Source organism: Theropithecus gelada, chromosome 2 (assembly GCF_003255815.1).
Source record: "Theropithecus gelada isolate Dixy chromosome 2, Tgel_1.0, whole genome shotgun sequence".
In the NCBI taxonomy this organism is placed as follows: Eukaryota; Metazoa; Chordata; class Mammalia; order Primates; family Cercopithecidae; genus Theropithecus; species Theropithecus gelada.
In genome coordinates, this window is record NC_037669.1 from 102,162,371 (window position 1) to 102,185,662 (window position 23,292).

The following is a 23,292-nucleotide window of genomic DNA, read 5'->3' on the forward strand; positions in this document are numbered from 1 at the left end:
CTATAAAACACTTAAAACATAGGAGAAAAGCTTCATGACACTGGAGTTAGCAATGATTTCTGAGATATAATACCAAATTTCAGGCAACAAAAGAAAAAGTAGATAATCAAAATTTTAAAACTTTTGTGCATCAAAGGTCACTATCAACAGAATGAAAGGTAACCCACAGACTGGGAGAAAATATTTTGCAAATCATACATCTGATAAGGGATTGACATCCAAAATATGTAAAGAACTTCTGCAATTCAACAACAACAAAACCAAACACTCCAATTTAAAAATGGGCAAAGGAATTAAGGAGTTATTTCTTCAAAGAAGATATACAAATGGCCAATAAGTACATGAGAAAACGTTCAACATCACTTAATCAATAGGGAAATACAAATCAAAACCACAATGGGATAGATACCACCTTACATCCCTTAGACTGGCTACCACCTGAAAAAACAAAAAACCCAGAAACTAACGAGCGTTGGTGAGGATGTGGAGAAACTGGATTCTTGTGCACTCTTGGTGGGAATATAAAATGGTACAGTTGCTATGAAAAATAATACGGCAATTCCTCAAAAACGTAAACATAGAATAGCTATATGATCCAGCAATTCTACTTATGAGGATATACCCAAAAGAAATGAAAGCAAGAAACTCAGACAGATATTTGGACACTTGTGTTCACAGCAGCAGCATTCACAATGACCAAAAGGTGGAAGCAATTCAAATGCCCATTGATGAATGAATGGATAAACAAAATGCAGCATATAAATACAATGGAATTATTATTCAGCTTTAAAAAGTAATGAAATTCTGACACTGCAACATGAACCTTAAAGACATTATACAAAATGAAATAAAGTCAATAACAAAAGGACAAATACTGTATGAGTTCACTTAGGTACTTAAAGTAGTTAAATTCATGGAGACAAAAAGAAGAATGGTGGTCACCCATGGCTGGGGTGAGAGGTGGAATGAAGAATTATTTTTTAGTGGGTACAGTTTCAGTCAAGGAAGATGAACTAGTTCTGAAGACAGATGGCGGTGATAGTTGCACAACAGGAATGTATTTAATGCCACAGAACCATACACTTAAAAATGGTTAAAACAGTAAATTTTATGTTATGTATATTTTACCACTACAAAAAAATAAAAATAAAAGACTGAGCCAGGAGGCCAAGTTGTTCCCAAATTCTTGTTTTGTGCAGGTGGCAGGCCATGGTGCCACTCATACTAGACAAGGAAACCCATGTCCATTCCATCTCCTATATTTTTATGATTTATTAATGCTTTTGTATGTAGCTGTAGTTCTACTCATTTTCATCATTATATAGTACTCCAGTATACAGGCTGGGCTCACACCTGTAATCCCAGCACTCTGGGAAGCCAAGGTGGGAGAATCACTTGAGGCCAGGAGTTCAGGACCAGCCTGGCCAACATGGAGAAACACTGTCTCTACTACAAATACAAAAATTAGTCGGGTGGGGTGGTGCATGCCTGTAATCCCAGCTACTTGGGAGGCTGAGGCACAAGAATCTTTGAACCTGGAAGGCAGAGGCTGCAGTGAGCCAAGAGTGTACCACTGCACTCCAGCCTAGGCAACACAGCGAGACTGTCACAAAAAAAAAAAAAAAAAAGGTATTCCAGTATATAAATTAACGACAATTTATTTATCCATTCTACTAATAAAGGGCATTGGGATTATTTCAAACTTGTCATGATTATGAACACTGTGGCACACATATGGGTGAGTTTCTCTAGGCTATACACCTAGGAGCCAAAGTCTTACAGCATGCATATCTTCAAATGTAATAAAATGGTTGTACCAATTTATATTCCCATCATCAGAAATGAGACTTTTTTCCTTGCTTTACACCCACATCAACAATTAGTACTGTCAAGATGTTTTTGCCAGGCCAATCAATTTAATGTGTTATCACAATGTGATTTTACTTTGCATTTAACAAGTTACTAGTGTAAGCTTGAACATCTTTTACTACATTTATAATTGGATACCTTCATTTGGGAAGTGCCTATGCCAGTTTTCTGCCCACTTTTTTAGTTTTTTTTTTTTATTTTTCTCAATGAGTTCTTTATACACTCTACACTTGAGCCCTTTAACAATTATTCATGCTGCAAATATCTTCTCTACTCTGTGGTTTACCTTTTTACTCTGTTAATAGTAATAAACCATTTGTTCCTCTTTTGATAACTAGAAGTTGCTAATTTTAAAGGAGTCAAATTTATCAATCTTTCCCTTTATATTAGAGCTTTATGTGACTTGGTTAAAATATTTCCTTACCTCATGGACACGAAGATGTTCGCCTAAATTATCTTCTTAAAGATGAAGAAATAATTTAAGATTTGGGTGATTATCTTCCTCCTGCCAAACACCTGACTGTTCTAGCAGTCTGGGACCAAGCTGAGGTTTTCTCAGATGATCTGCTTGCTAGACAATCCCTGGGTACAGTTGTTCTGGAGTCTCAGCCTGGAGGAGGGGGTGTTTCATCAGGATAGCCACTTTTGGCAGGCCCTGGACTGCAACTCTTATCCCTTCAGCTCTGAAACTGCCAAAAGTGCACTTCTACTTCTCAGGCATTTTTTCCTAATTGACAAATACTCCATTTCCCCCAGGACAGAAGCAGCTCTGTATAGTCTCTATACAACATATTTATTCTTAAACACAATGAAGATCCTTGACTACTTTTCCTTTAAAGGAAAGTACAGAATGCTACAAGAACCCATAGCAGAAGACCTTAATGGAAGTAAGAGGCAGATAGTCTGGAAGAAAACAAGTAATGGTCAGAAAAAAATGTCTAAGAGCAGAAATGAAGGATGAGTATGAGAAGATATCTTGAGAGTCGGTGGCATCCTATGATGTGTTAACAGAGGATCTTGAATAGAGATGGTCCAGTGAACAGGAGAGAATGCTGATTCAGGAAACATAAAAGATAAGTTATGTGGTTCTACTGACCATTACATCAAATAAAAAGAAATACTAATCATTACCTGCAATCTGTACTGAGCCATCTTCTCCAAGAAGAATGTTTCCAGCTTTCACATCTCTTTAAAAAAAAAAAAAAAAAAAGTTATGTATCAAAAAATACCTATTCTTTGAAGTAACATAATTTAAGCAATTGTTGATTATATTCATGTAATACTAGCAATATTTAAATGTTCTATTTTATATTAAAGGATATTAAGACTAATAGCAAAATTTTAGTTACTGGTACTAGGAACCCAAACATTAAAAAGAAAGCTAGAAAGGTTCTTATGATAATATCTGGAAAACACAAGTGATTAAATATTCTTGATTGGGATAAAAGTGGCCAAAGAATGTGACCCTCGCCTAATTCTACATTTTGAAATATTTTTTTTCTACACCCCAATGAATTATCAAATTTTTAAAATCATCAGTATGCAACTGAAAACAGGGAATATTCTATGCCCGTAACAAAAAGATGGAAACTACTCAGGCATCTCTATAGTTTTAACTATTCATAACAAGTAATATATAAAAACATTCTTGTTTTGAAAACCTAAACACAACTAAAAAAGCCAAAATCCCTTTGACCATCATTCTCAAATCTAAGTACTCTCTCCAAAGTTTTCAACTGTTATCAGTCTGGTTAATAGAATATATACCGATGACATATCTGGGATTTTCTCCCAATGTAAACAATATTATACTATCCATTCAAATCTACAACTTAGTTTTTTGGGTTTTTTTTTCAGCAAAAACAAGTTTTTGGCAAAATTTAAAATCCCCAAATCCTAAGAGTAGCAAAACCATCTCTTGATAACCTAGAACTCTCACAATTTACAAGGAAAGTACAAGAGGGTTCTACTACAGCATTATTCGTAATAAAAAACAAAAACTAGTAACAGCCAACAACAGTAGAAAGGTTAAATTAATTCTATTACATCCATGGAATAATATCAATCAACATGTTGTGACACGAAATGCTAACATACATTATTAAATGAACAAATCAAATAAGAGACTAGTGCATTTTATACGACATCATTAATGTTACACAAACACACCCCTTTCCCTTGCCAAATGGGATTTTTGTGGAGATTAATGGAATTGAAGTCTAGGGAATAGTATTTGAATAACTTGTGGGAATACAGTCATTTTGTAATTAAAAGTAAACATAATCAAATAAGCAAAAGAAAGGCAGCCCTTGAAGCTACACAAGAAAAGCAAGGCCTGCTCATGGAAGAACGTCTTGTCATGAAAAGGAGCCAGTAAAAAGCATAGCACTTCATCCTATTCCTGTCCCCGTTTTCCTCCATGTTTAGATATAACCATTCCTTGGCAAACAATGAACAAGAGTTTCACAACTGTGCAGAAGCAGCATCATACCACGGTATACAATGCCTTTCCTGAATATACACTGAAGCATAAGGAAAACACGTTACTGAGTATTTTGTATTGCTTATAAACCCAAGCAATATATAGGTAGTTCTCCCAGAGGCTGACTAAGCAGAGTGCAGGCCAGTCTGTTTTACTCCATGAATCTAGTCTCAGATTCTAGTCACTACAAACAGAAGAGAATAGAGGACATTCTCTTTCCTCTGTGACAAAGATCATCCAACTGAGTCAACCACTAACTTCCAGTTCCCTTTTCTGAGCTCACCTAAAACCCAATGGGGGAAGAAAATATAGTTTAGTCACTCCCTCCTCTGTGTTTTTGCAGAAGGCTGTACTATAATGTTAGCAAGGTGTATTATATGATCATATTTCTAGGTCTGTCTCCCTTCTGTATTTCACCATGAACTGTATCTGGGCCTGTATCTTAATATACTACTACAGTCACCTGTACTTACTTAGCATTATTATTAGTACATAGGTGGCATTATTCAAATAGGAGGAGCTATTCTGCAAATAGATTTAAATAACTATTTAAATTTGTAACAAATATTATATAACCATTGAGGAGATGACCTGCCTCAAATCCTCTTCTGGGGGGGGGGGGGAAGTAGTGTATAAAATAAGAAAGAAAAAATGCCAACCAAACACTAAAAAATACTAGACTATTCCCTCCCTGCTTCCCCAGTCCCCACTCCCCACCTCCTAACTCTGTTCCAAACGTCAGGGTTATAAACGAATATGTTACGGTAAAAAATGGGAACAATCTAATTATCCATCAAAAGGAGACCAGTTATACACCTAAACTATAAATTACTATGAATACTAATGAACATACATGTTGACATGGAACTATCTCCAAATACATTATTAAGTGAAAAATGAATGCTAAATATAGTATGTGGCCATTTGTATTTTTTTTAAAAGAAAAACATGACACAGAGACATACATTATGTTTATATTGACAGAAAATATCTCTCAAAGGAGTCACAAGAAAATGGCAACAAGTGATTCCCGTTGGACCAGGGTATTGTGGATTCATAAAAGGAAGAAGACTTAATAGTTTATGTTTGAGGACAGTTTCAGATTTACATAAAAGTTGAGATGCTAGTGCATAGGAGTTCCTACACACCTCACACTTAGTTTCCCTTATTATTAACATCTCATATTAGTATAGTACTTTTGCTACAATAAATGAACCAGTATTCATATATCATGATTAGATAAAGTCCACAGTTTACTCAGATTTCTTTAGTTTTTACCTAATGTCCTTTTTCGGTCCCAGGATCCTGCCCAGGATACACACTATATTATATTCAGCGGCCATGTCTCCTTAGGCTCCTTTTGGTTGTGAGTTTTTCACATTTTCTTTGCTTTTGAGAATCTTGACAGTTTTGAGGAGTAATGGTCAAGTATTTTGTAGAATACCCCTCTACTGGAATATACACAATGTTTTTCTCATGGTTAGATTGGTGTCAGGGGATTTTGTAAGGAAAACCATAAAAGTAAGGTGTCATTTTCATCACATCATAGGAAAGGCATATGGTATCAATATAATTTAACATCAGTGATGCTGAGAAGACTTATTTTGTACCATACACCATTTTGTGCTGTTTGAATTTTTAAAGCCATATATACATATTACTTACTCAAATCATGTTTTACAAGTTTTTCATTTACAAGTCTTTCGTAAATGAAGAGACAATAATCCATTTTCAGCAGAGCCTAAACTTCGAATGACTACTTTTCCTGATCAATTCCCCAGATAATCAATCCATGTTTCCTTTTGAAACCGAAAGTGTAATCTGTAGACTAGCTTCCAGGAGTAAAAGCAGAATAGCACAATTAACTGGACAATAAAAAACACCACAGCCTGCCCTCAAAACAGGACAACTAACCTTTCAAGGAAAAGATTTGTAACTAAATATCTGGAAATCAATATAGTCCCCAGTTAAAGAACTTTTTTACTCAGCCACAAAGAGTATCAAGCAAACCAGCAGCTCCAAAAGCTAAATCCTTCATCCACTCTTAAGTAGCAAGAAGAGTTTTGCTTTTTACTGCTTAATGTCATTTCTCACATGTCACTGTTGCCCCAAAGTTACACATTCCTTCTAAAATTAAAAGGAATATCGTAGACATGCTTGACTTTTCATTAATACAGAACACAAGTTTCTGCCCATAACATTTTTATTACTCATCAATAGGCACCATTTATGGAAAACTTGAAAAAGGTCAAGAAAAGCAATGAATCAAAACCAAAGCTGTAAACACACTACATTTAAGCATCTTAAACTGACAAAAATATCCAACATTTCTGTTACAGCCAGCCTCTCTAATGGGAAAAATATTTGGGTAGATACAGAGAGGAAAGTCTGATTTAGAGACCTATTCATCCTACTCAAAACCTCTAAAGCCTAGAAGTCAAAGAGAAAACACAGTAGAAATAGAGGAAAATTACCTAATCCACTAGGGCTGACATACAAATCCACCTGAAATCACAAGTGGACTTTGAAGATATGAGAAGTAGCAAGACATACTAAAAATATCTGCCTCTGCTTCCCAATACAACAACTTTCTCCTAAGCATAGGTATCAGTGTATTACAGAGCTGGTTACTGCTAAAGTTTAAGTAATGGTCTCAGCCTTGGCTGCACATTAGAATTACCTAGGGAACTTTTAAAAGTCCCAATGCCAAGGCCTCACTCCAAACCAATTAAATAAATTTCTGGCAGTGGACCCAGGTATCAATACTTCTTAAAGTTTCCCATATTCCAATATGCAGCCCAGGCTGAAAGTCTATGATTTAAAATATCAGAGAATTCCCATTCCAGCTAAATGGCAAACTGTGCATTGGAAAACAAACTTTCATCACTACTATACAGGCCCTTGACCCAAAACACACCCTTCCCTAGCTACAAGCACAAAGAGATGCTAGATGAATTAGGGGAAAAATATCACACAGCTAGACGCAAAGTAAAGAAAAAATTCTCAAGGTTCAGAAATGAAAGAGATACTTAAGAGGTAGAGCAGTAGGTAAGCCCTGGGAGACAGAACAGCGAAACTGGCCAAATGGCTAGGGGGCTCAGGTTTTCAAATCCACAGGTAATAGAAAACATGGCACTGGGCCGATATAAGGTTAGGAGCTAAAACTGAAACCCCCTAATAAAACCAAGAGCCTTGAAAGATTAGGCCACAATGAAAAATATGCTTACCAAAGGTTAGACAGTATAGCTATAGTAAAATAAGATCTTAATTATCTTTATAAAACATTTAAGACCTAATTGTCTTTACAACAAATAAGATCTAATTATCTTTAAAACAAAAACATTTCTAGGAGTAAAAAAGGTCACTTTATAGAAGTAAAAAGGTCACCCCACCTCCGCCCAGCTAATTTTTTGTATTTTTAGTAGAGACAGGGTTTCACCGTGTTGGTCAGGATGGTGTTGATCTCCTGCCCTCATGATCCACCTGCCTCAGCCTCCCAAAGTGCTGGGATTACAGGCATGAGTCAACACGCCCAGCCTAGAATAACAGCATTTTAAAAAAATCCATATATGATAGGTAAAAATCAGTCATCTACAGAACTATTCCACTCTAGGAAAAAATGAGTAATTAATTTCTAGTTGTCTAAATGTTCTAACCTGCTTCAGTCTTACAAAGAAAAAGAAACTTCTTAAAAAAAAAAAAAAGAAAAAGAAACTTCTTTTTATGAGGATGAATGAGAACAACTGACTCTAAGGAATAATGTATAAACTAGGAATCTTGGAAACATTGAGGGTCCCCAATTTATGATGGTTCAGTTTTGACTTAATTATATTTTCTACTTGCAATGGAGTTGTGTCCCAATAAACCCATCCTAAGTTAAGAAGCATCTGTACTCTTAAAACAATAAGAATTTCCATCTAAAACTGTACCTAATCAATTGCTCTTGTACCTGGTTAACATGTTAACAGATCACTAAAAATGAGGTATGGCCAAAGAAGAAACATTTGGGAATATTTTTTCCGGCACTGTTAAGTAGAAAAAAATGTCCTGAAAAACAGAAAATTCCAGTCCTCTGGATTATGATAAATGTATGCATACCTTGATATTAGCAATTAACATAATTCGATTAACTACCTCAGTTCTGATTCCATGTTCATCAGGTAATCTTGGGGGGAAAAAGTGCCACAGACTACTAAATGGCCCTCAATGTCTGGAAGGAAGGAAGGAAGGGCAGAAGGAAGGGAGGGAAGGAGGGAGGGAGGGAGGCAGAAGGGAAAGGGAGGGGAGTCGAGGGGAGAGGAGAGGGGCAGGGGGGAAGGGGAGGGGAGGCGAGGGGAGGGGGGAGGGAGAGGAAAGCAAAGAAAGCAAGAAATTTTTACTGCGGACATGACCATCCTGATGAAAGGCAACATTTCACAGCCTTCCATGCAAAATAGATATAACCATGTGACTAAAGTTCTAGCCACTGTGGTGTGAACAAAAGTGGTTTCTACAACTTCCTAGTTGTTCCCTTAACATAGGTGTTCTTGATCCCAGCACTACTGATATTTGGGCTGGGTAATTCTGTCGTAAGGGGTTTCCTGGACATGATAGGATAAATTTAGCAGTATCCCTGGTCTTCACCCATTACATGTCAGTAGCACATTCCACTCCCCAACTCCAGCCCCTGTTGTGACAACCAAAAATGGCTCCAGGTATTGCTAAATGTCCTGAGAACCACTGCTAATAGGAAATGGCATAACCTCTATTTCCCCTTTCCTTCCTTCCTTCCTTCCTTCCGCTGGAATGTGGATGTGGTGGAAATCAACTTGGGTCATGAAGCAAGAACTTAGAGCTAGTAGAGCAATAAAATCAGAGCCTGAGTCCCTGACTCCATGGAGTCATCATACTGAACTGATGTCATTTATGCCCAGACTATTATGTGAAAGAAAAACAATAATCTTCTATAGCCCTGTAAATCAGAGGTTGGCAAACTACAGCCCACAAACTGAATCCAGTCCACTGCCTGTTTCTGTAAAAGATGCAACCATGCCTATTCAGCTACAGATTGTCTATAGCCGCTTTCATACCAGAAAAACAAAGTAGTGGTGACAGAGAACATCTCACCCACAAAGTCTAAAATATTTGCTATCTGGCCCTTTACAGAAAAGGTTTGCCACCCTCCGGTGTACAAAATAATGACAACGACTGTTCACTGATTCTTGTGTGCTAAATACTATTCTAAGTGCACTGTATATATTACCTCATTTAATCTTCACAACTACTTTATGAGATAGATACTATCGCATCCCTACGTTATAGATGAGAAAATAAGGCAAAAGAGATTAAGTAACTTGCCAGAGGTCACCCAATTAGTGACAGGGTTGGGATCTGAATCTAGGCAGTCTGCTTCTAAAGACTGCTAAGAAAGACTATGCTAACCAATGAAGCTGAGTATCCATCGACTTAATATCAGTTACATTTTTTTGGTCACTAACTCAATAGAATTTTAGTCTGCCACTGAGATTAATTTTAAATATATTGTGTTGTCCTCTTTTATTTAGCATATCCATGTATNCTGAGATTAATTTTAAATATATTGTGTTGTCCTCTTTTATTTAGCATATCCATGTATCTATTTTCTCAAGTCAAAGTTTTTACTTCAGAACACTGATGAAAGTATCTTTTTCCTAAACCTTTATAAATCTAGAATTTCTATAGTGAATAGCAAAATTAACCCAAAATATACACTGAAGTATACATTTAGGGTCATTGTCTTTTTTTTTCTTTTTAAGAATGCAATGAGTGGATTCATATCAATTTCAGGCACAAAGAAATTCAGTTTCTGCTTTACTTTGTATAACATCTACTTTGCATAATGTATCAACTCTCATTTAACTAAATGAGTAACATCCTTTTTAAAAGTGGCCTAAAATGCTGCCATTTCAAAAACATTATCTTGACATAATGTCACTGTTAAAACTGTCCTGGGAATTCCCATTCAGAATTGCCCTCAGTTAGCTTATAAGCCACTGAAAAACTCTATAGACCCATTGTATAAGCTCAAGCAAATCCCCTAATAAGACTTCTTTTTTCACCAGCAAAGTAAGATTAATAATAGCAATGTATTACCCATGCATGTGATAATATATAAAGTTTTTTGTTTCAAAATTAATTTTAAGAATACAAAATATAATAACTTTTTTCTTTAGAGATTTTCTTCAGGAATTTCTTTAGATAGAACAAAAATGTATTTATTTCTTATGACAATCTCAAGGCAACCAAATGCACATGAAGAGTAGAGTCTTCCAGCTACAGCTGAGCGAAGAAAACAGATAAATCCTCCCCCTTAAAAAGCAATCTTAAAGCTGGACAAATATGATAAAACCACCATTTCGGTGCTCTGGAACTCAACCTGAGAAACATTTTATGCTTGAAAAACAGCTGCACTTCAGGTAAGAACACTGAGACTCTATGGTGTTCTGCTCTGGGACTAGCCCCAACACTTCCTAGCCCAGCTCAGTCAGCATGGAGGTTCTACGGCAGACAGACCATGAAGACTGGCAGCTTCTCTGTCACGGTTAAAAGAGGCTCCTTTGATTGGACATGGTAGGCAACACCTATACCCAGTGACACTGTCAACTAAAGTGACATTCTGAAGGGTGACCAGCAGGAGAGGGTTAACAGTGGCTCTACTAGCCTGTCGTAGCAGTCTAGATAGAGACAAACATATTCTTGGCCAAAGGTACACAGTGGAGACAAAGAGGCCCCTGCTATTCACACACTCCTGGCCAACCCTGAGGATGTGCACATGAATATAGGAGACAAAAGGGCCTACCCAAAAATGAAACCCAGGCAAACTGGAAAACAGAAATTGAACTTAGAAAATGTTCATTTCTAAACCCACAGAAAAATCCAATGGAAGACAGCCAAACAGAACCCTCTGATCATCTTCCTCACAGAAACACCAAATTGAACAACTACCTACATGAAAAAGCACCTTCCTAAGAACCAAAACTCAGGTGAATGATCACAGTACCTGATTTCAACTTCACATCACTGTTAGAGACACTAAACGGTGATAGGAAAGACAGTCTTGAATTGTCAATGCCACCCCTTCCCCATCCCCTGGCAGTAGCTGCAGGGCACAGAGGGAGAATCTGTGCCTGCATTGGAACTCAGTGCTGCTCTGTCACAGCAGAAAGCAACGCCAGGTAGAGCTTAGCCAGCACCCATGGAGGAAGCACTTAGACCGGCTCTAGCCAGGGGGAATCGCGCATCTCAGCAGTCAGAACCTGAGTTCTGTCAAGTCGCGCCTCTGCAGGCTAAAGTGCTCTGGGGTCTTAAATAAATTTGTAAGGCAGTCAAGGCTACAAAGAATGCAATTCCTGGGCAAGTTCTGGTGCTGTACTGGACTTGGAGCCAATGGACTTGCAGAGCATACAACCCAGTGAGACACCAATGGGGCAGCCAAGGGACTGCTTGTGCCACCCCTTCCCCCTACCCCAGGCAGCATAGCTTGCAGCTCTGGGAGAGACTCCTTTCTTCTGCTTGAAGAGAGTAAAGGGAAGAGTAGAGGACTTTGTTGTGCAACTTGAATATCAGCTCAGACACAGTGGAACAGGGTACCAGGCAGAGTCTAGCTCCTAGATGACATTTCTAGACACACCCTGGGCCAGAAGGGAATTTACTGCCTTAAAGAAAAGGACCTAGTTCTGGTAGGATTCATCACCTGCTAACTAAGGAACCTTTGGTCCCTGTATAATTGGCAGTGGCAACCAAGCAGTAGTTGCTGTGGACCTTAGGTGAGACTCAGAGACATGCTGGCTTCAGGTGTGACCCAACACATTCCAAGCTATGGTGGCTACACGGAGGGACTCCTTCTGTTTGAGAAAAGAGGGAAGAGTAAAGGGGACTTTGTCTTGCAGCTTAGTTACCAGCTGGACCACGGTTGGGTAGAGCACCAAGCAGACTTTTGGGGTCCCCAATTCCAGGCCTTGGCTCTTGGATGGCATTTCTGGACCTGCCCTGGGCCAGAGGGGAGCCAGCTGCCCTGAAGGGAGAGTCCTAGGACTGGCAACATTCACCCCAAGCTGACTGAAGAGCTCTTGGGCCCCAACTGAACACTGGGGGTAGCCAGGCAGTACTTGCCATGAGCTTGGGGCAGTGGTGGCCATGGGGAGAGACTCCTCTACTTGTGGAAAGGGGAGGGAAGAGTGGGAAGGACTCTGTCTTGTGGTTTGGATGCCAGCTTAGCTGCAGTAGAACAGAGGACCAGGTAGATTCCTAAGGTTTCTGACTCCAGGTCCTGGCTCTCTGATGGCATCTCTGCACCCACCCAGGGCAGGGGTAAAATCACTGCCTTGAAAGGAGGAACACAGGCCTGGCTGGCTTTGCCATCTGCTGATTGCAGAGCCCTAAGGCCTTGAACAACATAAGAAATAACTGGGTAGTGGTTACCATGGGCCCTGGGGGAGACCCAGAGCTGTGATGTCTTCAAGTCTGATCCAGGACAGTCCCAGTGGTGGTGGCCACAAGGGTGCTTGTGTCACCCCTCCCCCAGCTCCACACAGCTCCGCCCAGAGACAGAGAGACTACATTTGCTTGGGAGAAAGCAAGGAAAGAGAAAAAGAGTCTCTGCCTGGTAATCAGAGAATTCCCCAGGATCTTATCCAAGACCACCAAGGTGGTTCCACTATGAGTCTATAAGAGTCCAAGACTAGTCTGGGTAACACAAGAAGACCCAATCTCTACCAAAAAAAATTTTTTTAATTAACCAGGTGTAGGGTCCAGCCCTATGGGGCTTAGAGGGTGTTCTCCCTGTGTGTGGAGAAGAGAGATTGTAATTAATAAAGACACAAGACAAACAGATAAAGAGAAAACAGCTGGGCCTGGGGGACCACTACCATCAAGACGCAGAGACCAGTAGTGGCCCCGAACGGCTGGGCACACTGACATTTACTGCATACAAGACAAGGGGGGCAGTGTAAGGAGGGTGAATCTTCTTTTTTTTTTTTTTTTTGAGACGGAGTCTCGCTCTGTCGCCCAGGCTGGAGTACAGTGGCCGGATCTCAGCTCACTGCAAGCTCCACCTCCCGGGTTTACGCCATTCTCCTGCCTCAGCCTCCCGAGTAGCTGGGACTACAGGCGCCCGCCACCTCGCCCGGCTAAGTTTTCGTATTTTTTAGTAGAGACAGGGTTTCACCGTGTCAGCCAGGATGGTCTCGATCTCCTGCCCTCGTGATCCGCCCGTCTCGGCCTCCCAAAGTGCTGGGATTACAGGCTTGAGCCACCGCGCCCGGCCTAGGAGGGTGAATCTTCTAAGTGATAAGGTGAAGCAAGTCACGTGATCATTGGATAGGAGGCCCTTCCCTTTTAGGTAGCCGAAGCAGAGAGAGAAGGCAGCATACATCAGGGTTTTCTTCTATGCACTTATAAGAAAGATCAAAGACTTTAAGACTTTCACTATTCCTTCTACCGCTATCTGCTATCTACTACGAACTTCAAAGAGGAACCAGGAGTACGGGAGGAACATGAAAATGGACAAGCAGCGTGACCACTGAAGTGCAGCACCACAGTGAGGGGTTTAGGCCTCCAGATGACTGTGGGCAGGCCTGGATAATATCTAGCCTTCCACAAGAAGCTGGTGGAGCAGAGTGTTCCCTGACTCTTCCTAGGAAAGGAGACTCCCTTTCGCGGTCTGCTAAGTAATGGGTGTCCTCCCAGACACTGGCGTTACCGCTTGATCAAGGAGCCCTCAAGTGGCCCTTATGGGGGCGTGACAGAGGGCTCACCTCTTGCCTTCTAGGTCACTTCTCACAATGCCCCTTCAGCACCTGACTCTATACTCGCTGGTTATTCCTAGATTGTATTAGTAATGTAACAAAGAGTAATATTAAAAGCTAATGATTAATGTTTATAAAAATAATTGATAGTTGTCCATGATCATCTCTATATCTAATTTGTATTATGACTATTCTTATTCTAACTATGTTCTTTATTATACTGAAACAGTTTGTGCCTTCAGTCTCTTGCCTTGGTACCTAGGTAATCTTTCGCCCACAACCAGGCATGGTGGCACATGCCTGTAGTCCCAGCTACTGGAGAGGATGGGGCAGGACGATTGCTTGAGCTGAGGAGTTTCAGCTGCAAGTGAGCTACAATCATGCCACTACACTCCAGCCTGGGTGACAGAGAGAGAATCTGTCTCTAAAAAGGAAAAAGAAAAGTCAGTTCCCTTCAAACTCATGCCACCCAGCTTTAATATTATACTGTCTCTGTTGTTCATTAAGTCTTGCTTTCCAAGTCATCTTGCCTTATCTCAAGAAACTTTTAACAATCACAGAGACAATCCACGTAATATCCTGCCTCTGAGTTCACTGATGCCATCTCTAAAGACCCCCTCCTCCACTCTACCTGGGTCATCTACTTCCTCCGTTTTTTATCTTGTTATCACCAAAACTGACCCAATTATGAAATTACTAATTCAGACACCCCACTCTCCTATCTTTCGAGATAACTGTTCAACTACTCTACTATGACTACTCTGACTTCAAAGATCACTAATCCACTGACCTGTCTTGATTTTCCATCAGCCTCATCCAGTTTTCAAGATTTTACTCATGCTCTAATAACCTGACTCCCTCTTGTCCCTTTGTTCTACAAGTTGCCTGTTTGGAGCCCAAGTCCCAAACAGCATCTTTAGCAAAACTAAAAGACAAAAACGGAAAGAGTAATTTTTTTTTTCTTTTTGACACAGAGTCTTGCTCTGTTGCCCCAGCTGGAGTGTAATGGCATGATCACAGCTCACTGCAGACTCAAACTTTGGGGCTCACTTGAACCTCCCACCTCAGTCTCCTGAGTAGCTGAGACCACAGGCGTGCACCACCGTATCTGGATAAATTTTTTTTTTTTTTTTTTTTGGAGACAGTCTCGCTCTGTTGCCCAGGCTGGAGTGCACTGGCGTGATCTTGGCTTACTACAAGCTCCTGCCTCAGCCTCCGGAGTAGCAAGGACTACAGACGCCCGCCAACACACCCAGCTAATTTTTTGTATTTTTAGTAGAGATGGCGTTTCACCGTGTTAGCCAGGATGGTCTCAATTCCCTGACCTTGTGATCTGCCTGCCTCGGCCTCCCAAAGTGCTGGGATTACAAGCATGAGCCACCATGCCCGGCCCATATCTGAATAATTTTTTAGAACTTTTTTGTAGAGACAAGGTCTCACTGTGTTGCTCAGGCTGGTATTAAACTCCTGGGCTCAAGCAATCCGCCCGCTTCGGCCTCTCAAAGCGCTGGGATTATAGGCATGAGCCACCATGCCAAGCTGAAAGAGTAATTTTTAATATATAAAAAGCTCAGGATAAAAAAAAGGCAGGAAGATACCAGTAGAAAAACAGGCAAAAGTTGAGCTGGGCTCAGTAACATATGCCTGTAATCCCTGCTACTTGTGAGACTGAGGTGGGAGGAATGCCTGAGCCCAGGAGTTCAAGACCAGCCTGGGCAACACAGCACGACCCCATTTCAAAATAAAAGAAAAACAGGCAAAAATCACAAGCAGATGAGTCACAACAGGAAATACCAATTCCTTCATATAAATCTGTGTCCAACCTCACTAATAATCCAAGATGTCAAAATTGATACTATTCTTCATGTATCGAAATGTGTAAATTAAAATTTTTAATAGGCAAGGCTAGCAAGGGACCAGTGAATCTACCATTCTTATGCACTGCTAATAGATGTATAAATCACTACATTTCTGAAAAGCACTTTGGCAATGTCTTTTAAGATTCTTTAAAATGTGTTTTATGGAAAGCCAGACTTTTAAAAATTATAAAAATCACAGAGGAAAGTATTCATCACAGTGTTAAAAGCAATATAAACATAAAATATTTGGAGAATGGTTCCATGTATCATATAAAAATATGTCACACTACACACTCAGAATCTGAACCCAGGAACAAAATAGATTTAAATAAAATTGTCTCCATTCCAAATCCAGGGACTAGTTCTGGTCCCAAACCAAATGGTGTAGGTTTACGCTTCCCTGTTCCTCCCCTTTAAATATATCTAAAATTCCCAGAAATAATCCAACAGACAATCATAAAAGAACTCTGAAAGGAGAAAAGAGGAAAACAGAGTGGCTACAGGCCTCAGAACTTGAACGACAACATGGCATTATGTTTTCTGAGTTTTTCATCATCATAGGAAAGGTTTAAAAAAAAAGTTTCCTGAGCTTTCCTTTAATCTGCTATAACTCAGACTGGTCATTAGAGAGCCCTGAAATCCAGAACTATTGACTGACATATATCAAAAAGAGCCCCAAGCCTGCTCTCTCTCTGCCTAAAGGAGCAGAAAAGGGGCAGTCCAGCAGAAATCTAATAGGTGGTCCCATCCCTGACTCCATACTTGGAGTTGCAGGAGAGCCCACCATGCCTAAAGAGCAGTGCCAATAAAGAGCAGACAGGGGACTTCATCCCTTCCCCCATATGCAGTACAGCCAGTAGGCCCACATCACCCACATCAGTAGCACCAGTCGGCACAGCTGGCATCTCTTAGCCCTCCACCCAGCAGCAAAGGACTACGCAGGTCCAGTGTTTCCCAACTCCCCACCCAGGAGCAAAGAATGGTCTAAGGGAATAGCCTTCCATCCCCACAGGCAATATCAACAGGGACTGAATGGAAGCCCCACTGGCACCAGGTGGGAGTCCACATGATGGGACTAGGAGAGTGCCCACAGACCCGTAAGTCCTGAGTCCAGCATCTACCACGTATTCTCCACTTGGCAGCAACCAGCCCAGGGAAATCCACTCCACTCCCATAGATGGCATGATCAAGGATTGAATGGAAGTCCCCACAGTGCCAGGAGAAAAAAAAATCAGACTAGAAAAGCACTGCAAGGGCTCTAAAAATCAAATTATCATTGGAATCATAGCTCACAATAGTATGCCAGGGCCTATACACAAAACCTAAACAGAGCACTTAGCTACTAAGATAGATCATTTAGATAGAATCATGAAATATTAAAATGTTCTTATTTATTAAAGAACAAAAAAAAAGGGCTGGGCACAGTGGCTTATGCCTGTAACCCCAGCACTTTAGAAGGCCATGGGAGGAAGATCGCTTTGAGACCAGGAGTTCAAGAACAGCCTGGGCAACATAGCGAGACCCCATCTTTATGAAAATTAAAAATTAGCCTGAGGAGGCTGAGGTGGGAGGATCACTTGAGCTCAGGAGTTTGAGGTTGCAGTGAGCTATGATCATGCCACTCCAGCCTGGGTGACTAAGACAGACTCTGTTTTTTAAAAAAAAAAAAAAAAAAAGAAAAAAAGGCTGTAATTAAAAAAATGTTATTTTACAAAAAGTTTTTAATAATTTAGGGAAACACTGAGATATAATGTAAAATTTTAAAAGCAACAGACAAAATTACATATACAGTATTGTTTTAGATATTTTTTAACCATATAAAAGAAAATGGAAAGCAATATTCCAAAATGTTATCAAGTGATTGCCTTTTGATAAGAAATTATGAATTTTTCCTGTTTTTATATTTTCTGGTTTCACTAAAGTACTTGTTTAATGTTTACTAGCTGTATAATTAAGACTCTAACCACAGTGTACTAAAACTAGTGATACAAAGAGCTATGATAACACTCAGAGATCATGATTCTGTAAAAGAGTGGGAATGGCCTTAATGAGATGATATAACACAAGAGTGTTGTCTTTTACATACCTGTGGATCTGTCCATTTTTATGCAGATATTCCAGGCCTTCCAGTACTTCTCGGAGTATCGTAGCAATGGTAGATTCATCTAGGACTCCACTTTTGTGTTCCCCTTTTGCCACAATGTGCTTAATAATATCCAGAACAGAACCTGAAAACAGAAGACATAATTTTCTAAAAATCTCTAAATCATTCAATATAATTCAGATCCATTTTAGAATCAAAACACATGTAAACCTTCTCATAAACTTAATTGTGCAGGAATGAAAAAAACAGCAAATATGAGGAAATATAGAAGTTTAAAATTAGTAACTTATTTTCAATTCCAATCTAAAACAAAAAAGTAGCCTGCTAATATTCAAATAGTATGTTATGCCAGCATCTCCTCTGGATGTCTAGAGAGAATCTGAAGAGGTAGTAGAGAGTATTTAACTGCCCCTAAATAATCCCTAGGTAAACCATGCTCGTCAGTACTATTATAAGATACCACAAACCTATGCAGGCTTTTGACACCAGATTAGAATATGCACTGCTGTATGACTAAAGATATAAAAATACAATTGAAATGCCAATCAAATCAGGAGCGAAATACTTGGAGGGTAAGGATCACATACATACACAAACTAACTTAGGACTAAAATTATTTTTCAGGTTAATAAATTATAGAAATAAAATAGCTAAGGCAAAGATAAATACAAAAAGAATAAAAATTACAGTTCTTTTTAAGTAACAGTCCAGACGTGTTATCAATCCTAAACTTCCCAGGATAAGAAATAATGCTCCTACTAAAGGTTGAAGGCAGAGGAGGAAAAGACACCTATATGGTAATTAAAAGCACAGTGCTGACTACCAAAACTGAAGATTATAATCAGTAAAAAGTTTGGTGAAAATTTGTAAGATTTCTGGCCATATAATGGCCCATAACAATCACAGAACCAAAACAAAACAATATTAGCAACTGTGCCAAGAAGTTTAGAACATTATATAGACTGCACAGAAAATATTCAATACCCATTTCTTGGTACAAGACCTCAATGATCAAGACTAAAATCAAAACAACCACTTACACAGTTCTCTTAAAAACTTGCCCTACTGGGTACTTTTACTTCACACACTTAACAAGAAAAAATATACTTCCAAATACATAGAAAGAAGATGGAATTCTCAAAAACATGAAGGACTGAACACAAGTTTATTTTAGCTCCTACTTAAAATCCACTAACTTGGTAAACTTAGTTAAAAAGGCATAAACCCATAATTTAAAAAGAGAACAGGAAAGATAACAGAAGAGAGATGGCAACAATATTCTGGAAGATAGCAGAAAAAGAAAAAGTAAATAAGCACAGTGGAGAAATCTGAACTTCAGTGCTTGCAGAGGAGCTATGCCATTTAGGACAAAGTGATCCCTACCCAGAGCTCCAGAAAGGCTCAGAACTACACACACCAAGTACCATATGTGAGGAAGGAGTGAAGGAAAGGGTTGAAAACAGAAACTGGTTGAAAGTTCAGATAAGATTCTCAGATCCCTCTTCCTCCCTGAGGCTTGCCCACTAATACTCTCCACTTCTGATAGGACATAGGCAGTTTATTCTCTGAAGAGAGTGAACCAGAGAGGCTCACTATCCAGACAGCTTCCAGACAGGTTTTCCTAACACATTATTACAGTGGTTCTTTCCCCTCTCCATTGCTGGAATTCAAAAGTTTGTGATCCAGAAGGGGAGAGACCTCAGGAAGAAGTTTGTTCTGCTTAATCAACCACACATTAATCCCCAAAGCAAAGTGATTATACCAAAGGGCCACATGTTTCACTGTTCAAGAAATCCAGGTCACATAAGTACTGCTTAGTAAGAAAACAATTATATTAACACTGATCATAAACACTGTTTATAATGTAATACCTAAAATTATCATAAACACTATTTATAACATAATACCTAAAATAGGGAATGCAAAGGAAAACCAATTTCTACTGGAAATGAAAAATTAACACAACTTATCTACTTAACAATTAAGCCCTATTACATTACATGTGAGATCTAAGACTGGGTGCCACCAAATATGACAAGACAGACAAGATATACATGACATGATTGCTGACTTTAAGGGAACTTCCAGTCTGGTAGATCAAATAAATGCAGCATCAAATATCTTGGGGTACATAAAAAGTGACTAAGTCTGTAAAGAGTTTGAAGCAGGAACTCCTTTTCAAACTTTTAGATTTTTATTGATTTCACATCATCCAATGATCAATGGGGAGATTAAAGCAATGCACATCTCTAGTGTATGTCCAGAACAGACATTCTGAACAAAGTTTATGTAAGAAACCCTTCTTTAGCATAACAATTTATCTTCAGTTTCAAACTCCTCCCAACAATGTAATTCTCATGGATGGAGGAATCGTCACTAAGACCTTCATCCTTAACTGAGAGATAATGGTCCTGTAAGATCCCCTGCTTCTTATCCATTTGGTTTTCTAAGCCTCTTGTAGCCTCTAACTCGATGACGGTGTTTATAATCCTCCATCCTCAAACATCAAAATTATGAAGAATTCATGTCAGCTAAGAGAAAGGTGAAGAGAAAATATGCTAAGCAAAAGGGGGCAGATTATCACTGAATGACTCAATTAATACCTAAAGTAGGAATAATAAGGAAAATTTATAACCGCGTATGTAGTATCTTGTCCTCATGCACAATTTGTAAGAAATAGTATATAGGGATATCTGTTCTCAAACTTTAATGTGTGAAGGAATTACTTGGCAAGCTAGTAAAAATGCATATTCCTAGGCCCTATAAGACAGTCATTCAAGGGAACTGAGGGAGGGCCCAAGAAGCTGGATTTTAAAAGGCATTTAACAACTTAGATTACTTTGATGAAAGTTGTTCATTAAAATCCAAACATTTTTCAGAGTAAAAGTAAATAAATCAAATAATGGGAAACAGGGTATTTGGTACAAATTTTGTAACAAAGCAAAAAGTTTAAATGTAGATCATCTATTCCCAAAAAATAATCCCCTGTCAGGCCTGTGGCATGGAACATTTAAAAAGCAATGCAAAACTTTAATTGTCCAATAAAATCATTATAGAATACAAAAATAATATTGACAAAGTAGTGAAGTGGCTGCTGGCTTCAGACACTTGTTAAGTCTGAAAATAACTGAAACTAATGACCCCATCAACAAATTAATTTCCTCACTTTACTAGTATCAAAAGATACTCTTTAAATATAAAATCAAGTTGTTCAATTTAGTTACTGGTATCTCTAAGAAGTTTTAATCAATCTTTAGCCACTACTACGTCTTCCTAAGCCTCAGAAGGTTTCAAAGGGGCCAAAGTTTGCTTGGTCTGAATATTCCATTTTAGACCAAAAGATGTTATAGAAATTTTAAAACCCTGCATTGTTGCTTGAACATCCAAAGCTGGTCACTATTAATATCAGACATTTTATCTGGGTCCTCCTTTAGATCAAGGAAGTCACCATGCACTTTATCTCTTAGAAAAAGACAAAGTTGAGGGCAGCCTTAAACAACTATCTCAGACAGTGAATTTACCTTAGATTTCTGCATTTCTACACTTCCTCCCTTTAAGTACTACAGATAACTCTTTTTTCCTCTCAGAAGTTTTCTTAATTACTTTGATTTCTAAAAAGCTTACATTTGCAGTTTGGTGCTAATAAACTGGAAATAGCTATTTATACCAAAAGTGCTTCTAACTTCGAAAGCTTAACTTCCTGTAGTAATAAATCCCAACATTCAACATGAGAGTTTTAATTAGCAAAGATAGGAATATTACAGTTATAAGGAAGGATCATTAAATGATTATAATATTGACACAATTAAACTTATTTTAACCAGGATGTACACCTGGTTGGTGGGATAAAAGTGACACTCACTATTCATTTTATGATTTAATTAACTTATTAAATTCTACATCAGTACAATGTTCCTAAATCAAAACTACGCTTTTGTTTTCAATATTCTAACTAAAAAAGTTGATGTGAAAGAAGGTACCCTATACATATTTCTGTTAACTCTGGTTATTTATATTTTTTAATTTGGGGAGCCTTTGCTTATCAGCAAGCCTCTTCCAAGAGTCCTCTTCTCTCATTCTCTCTGTTCCAACTGTGAATCTGTCAGTTCTCAAGACATATACACACTCCATCCTGTCTTCATCCCCGTTTTCACAGTATTCTCTCTAGCTAGATCACATCTCCCATCCTTCTCCAGCCTCCATTTCACCTGGCTAATTATTAGTTATTCTTTTTAATTTTAATTTTTTTTAGAGACATTCCGGAATCTCACTCTGTCACCCAGGCTAGATTGTAGTGGCAAGATCATGGCTTGCCGTAACCTCAAACTCCTGGCCTCAAGCTATCCTCCAGCCTCCCAAGTAGCCAGGGCTACAGGTCCAAGCTTAGCTAGTTGTTTTATTTTTGGTAGAGACAGGGTCTTGCCATATTGCCCAGGCTGGGCTGTTGAACTCCTAGCCTAAAGCAATCCTTCCACCTTGGCCTCCCAAAGCACTGGGATAGCAGGCATGAGCCACCTCACCCAGCCAATTATTACTTATTCTTTAGATCTCAGGTGGACATCATCTCCAGAGGCAAATCTTGTTAATCCCACTGCAACTGTTCTCCCTCAATAAGGTTAAGTTCTCCTGGAATTTGTTCCCATAGCCCACAAGAGCAAGGATCTGATGGCTTTATTCACCAATGTACTGGAGACCAGTAAGTATTTGATGAATGTCATTTTAATTAAGCTATAATCCTGACACATCTTCCTCCTGTTTTAAAAAAAAAAAAGTAAGCTGTGTGTGCTTAGTTCTAATTTTTGTTTTCTAAATGTTGCCTAACGTATCACCTCAGTTTAAATGTTTATTTATTTTATAACAACAAAAGCAAGATTTCATTTTCCTAAAAAGTGCAAAATTTTTAATATTTAAAAGGTTTAGATGTAATGATCATCTAAAATATAAGCACTTATAAAAAGAGTTATGACTAACTGGAACACATTTGAAAATTATCCTCCAGGAAATCTCCTGAGGGCTAGGCTAGAAAAATTGGGTAATGTCCCAGAAAACCTAAGACCAAGAGGGACAAAGAGCTACATTTAAAAAACATCCCACCCATCTACATGTCCTGCCCCTTCTATGATCAAGACATATACTCACTGAGAGAGGGACAGGAATTCTTAAAAAAAAAAAAAAAAAAACTCGTTCTGCTTAAGAGTAGCAGAAAGCATAGGC

General features: G+C 38.9%; 1 protein-coding gene across 3 annotated transcripts in view; it reads right to left on the reverse strand.

Moving 5' to 3' along the window:
• Nucleotides 1-23,292, reverse strand: part of OXSR1 (oxidative stress responsive 1) — a 90,635-nt gene that overhangs the window by 37,316 nt on the left and 30,027 nt on the right. For all 3 annotated transcript variants that reach the window (XM_025376985.1, XM_025376986.1, XM_025376987.1), the window contains 2 exons: nucleotides 18,061-18,202; nucleotides 3,001-3,056 (listed from right to left, as the gene is read on the reverse strand). In XM_025376985.1, coding sequence (XP_025232770.1) covers nucleotides 3,001-3,056; nucleotides 18,061-18,202 — 198 coding nt within the window. The remainder of the gene's footprint in view (nucleotides 1-3,000; nucleotides 3,057-18,060; nucleotides 18,203-23,292) is intronic.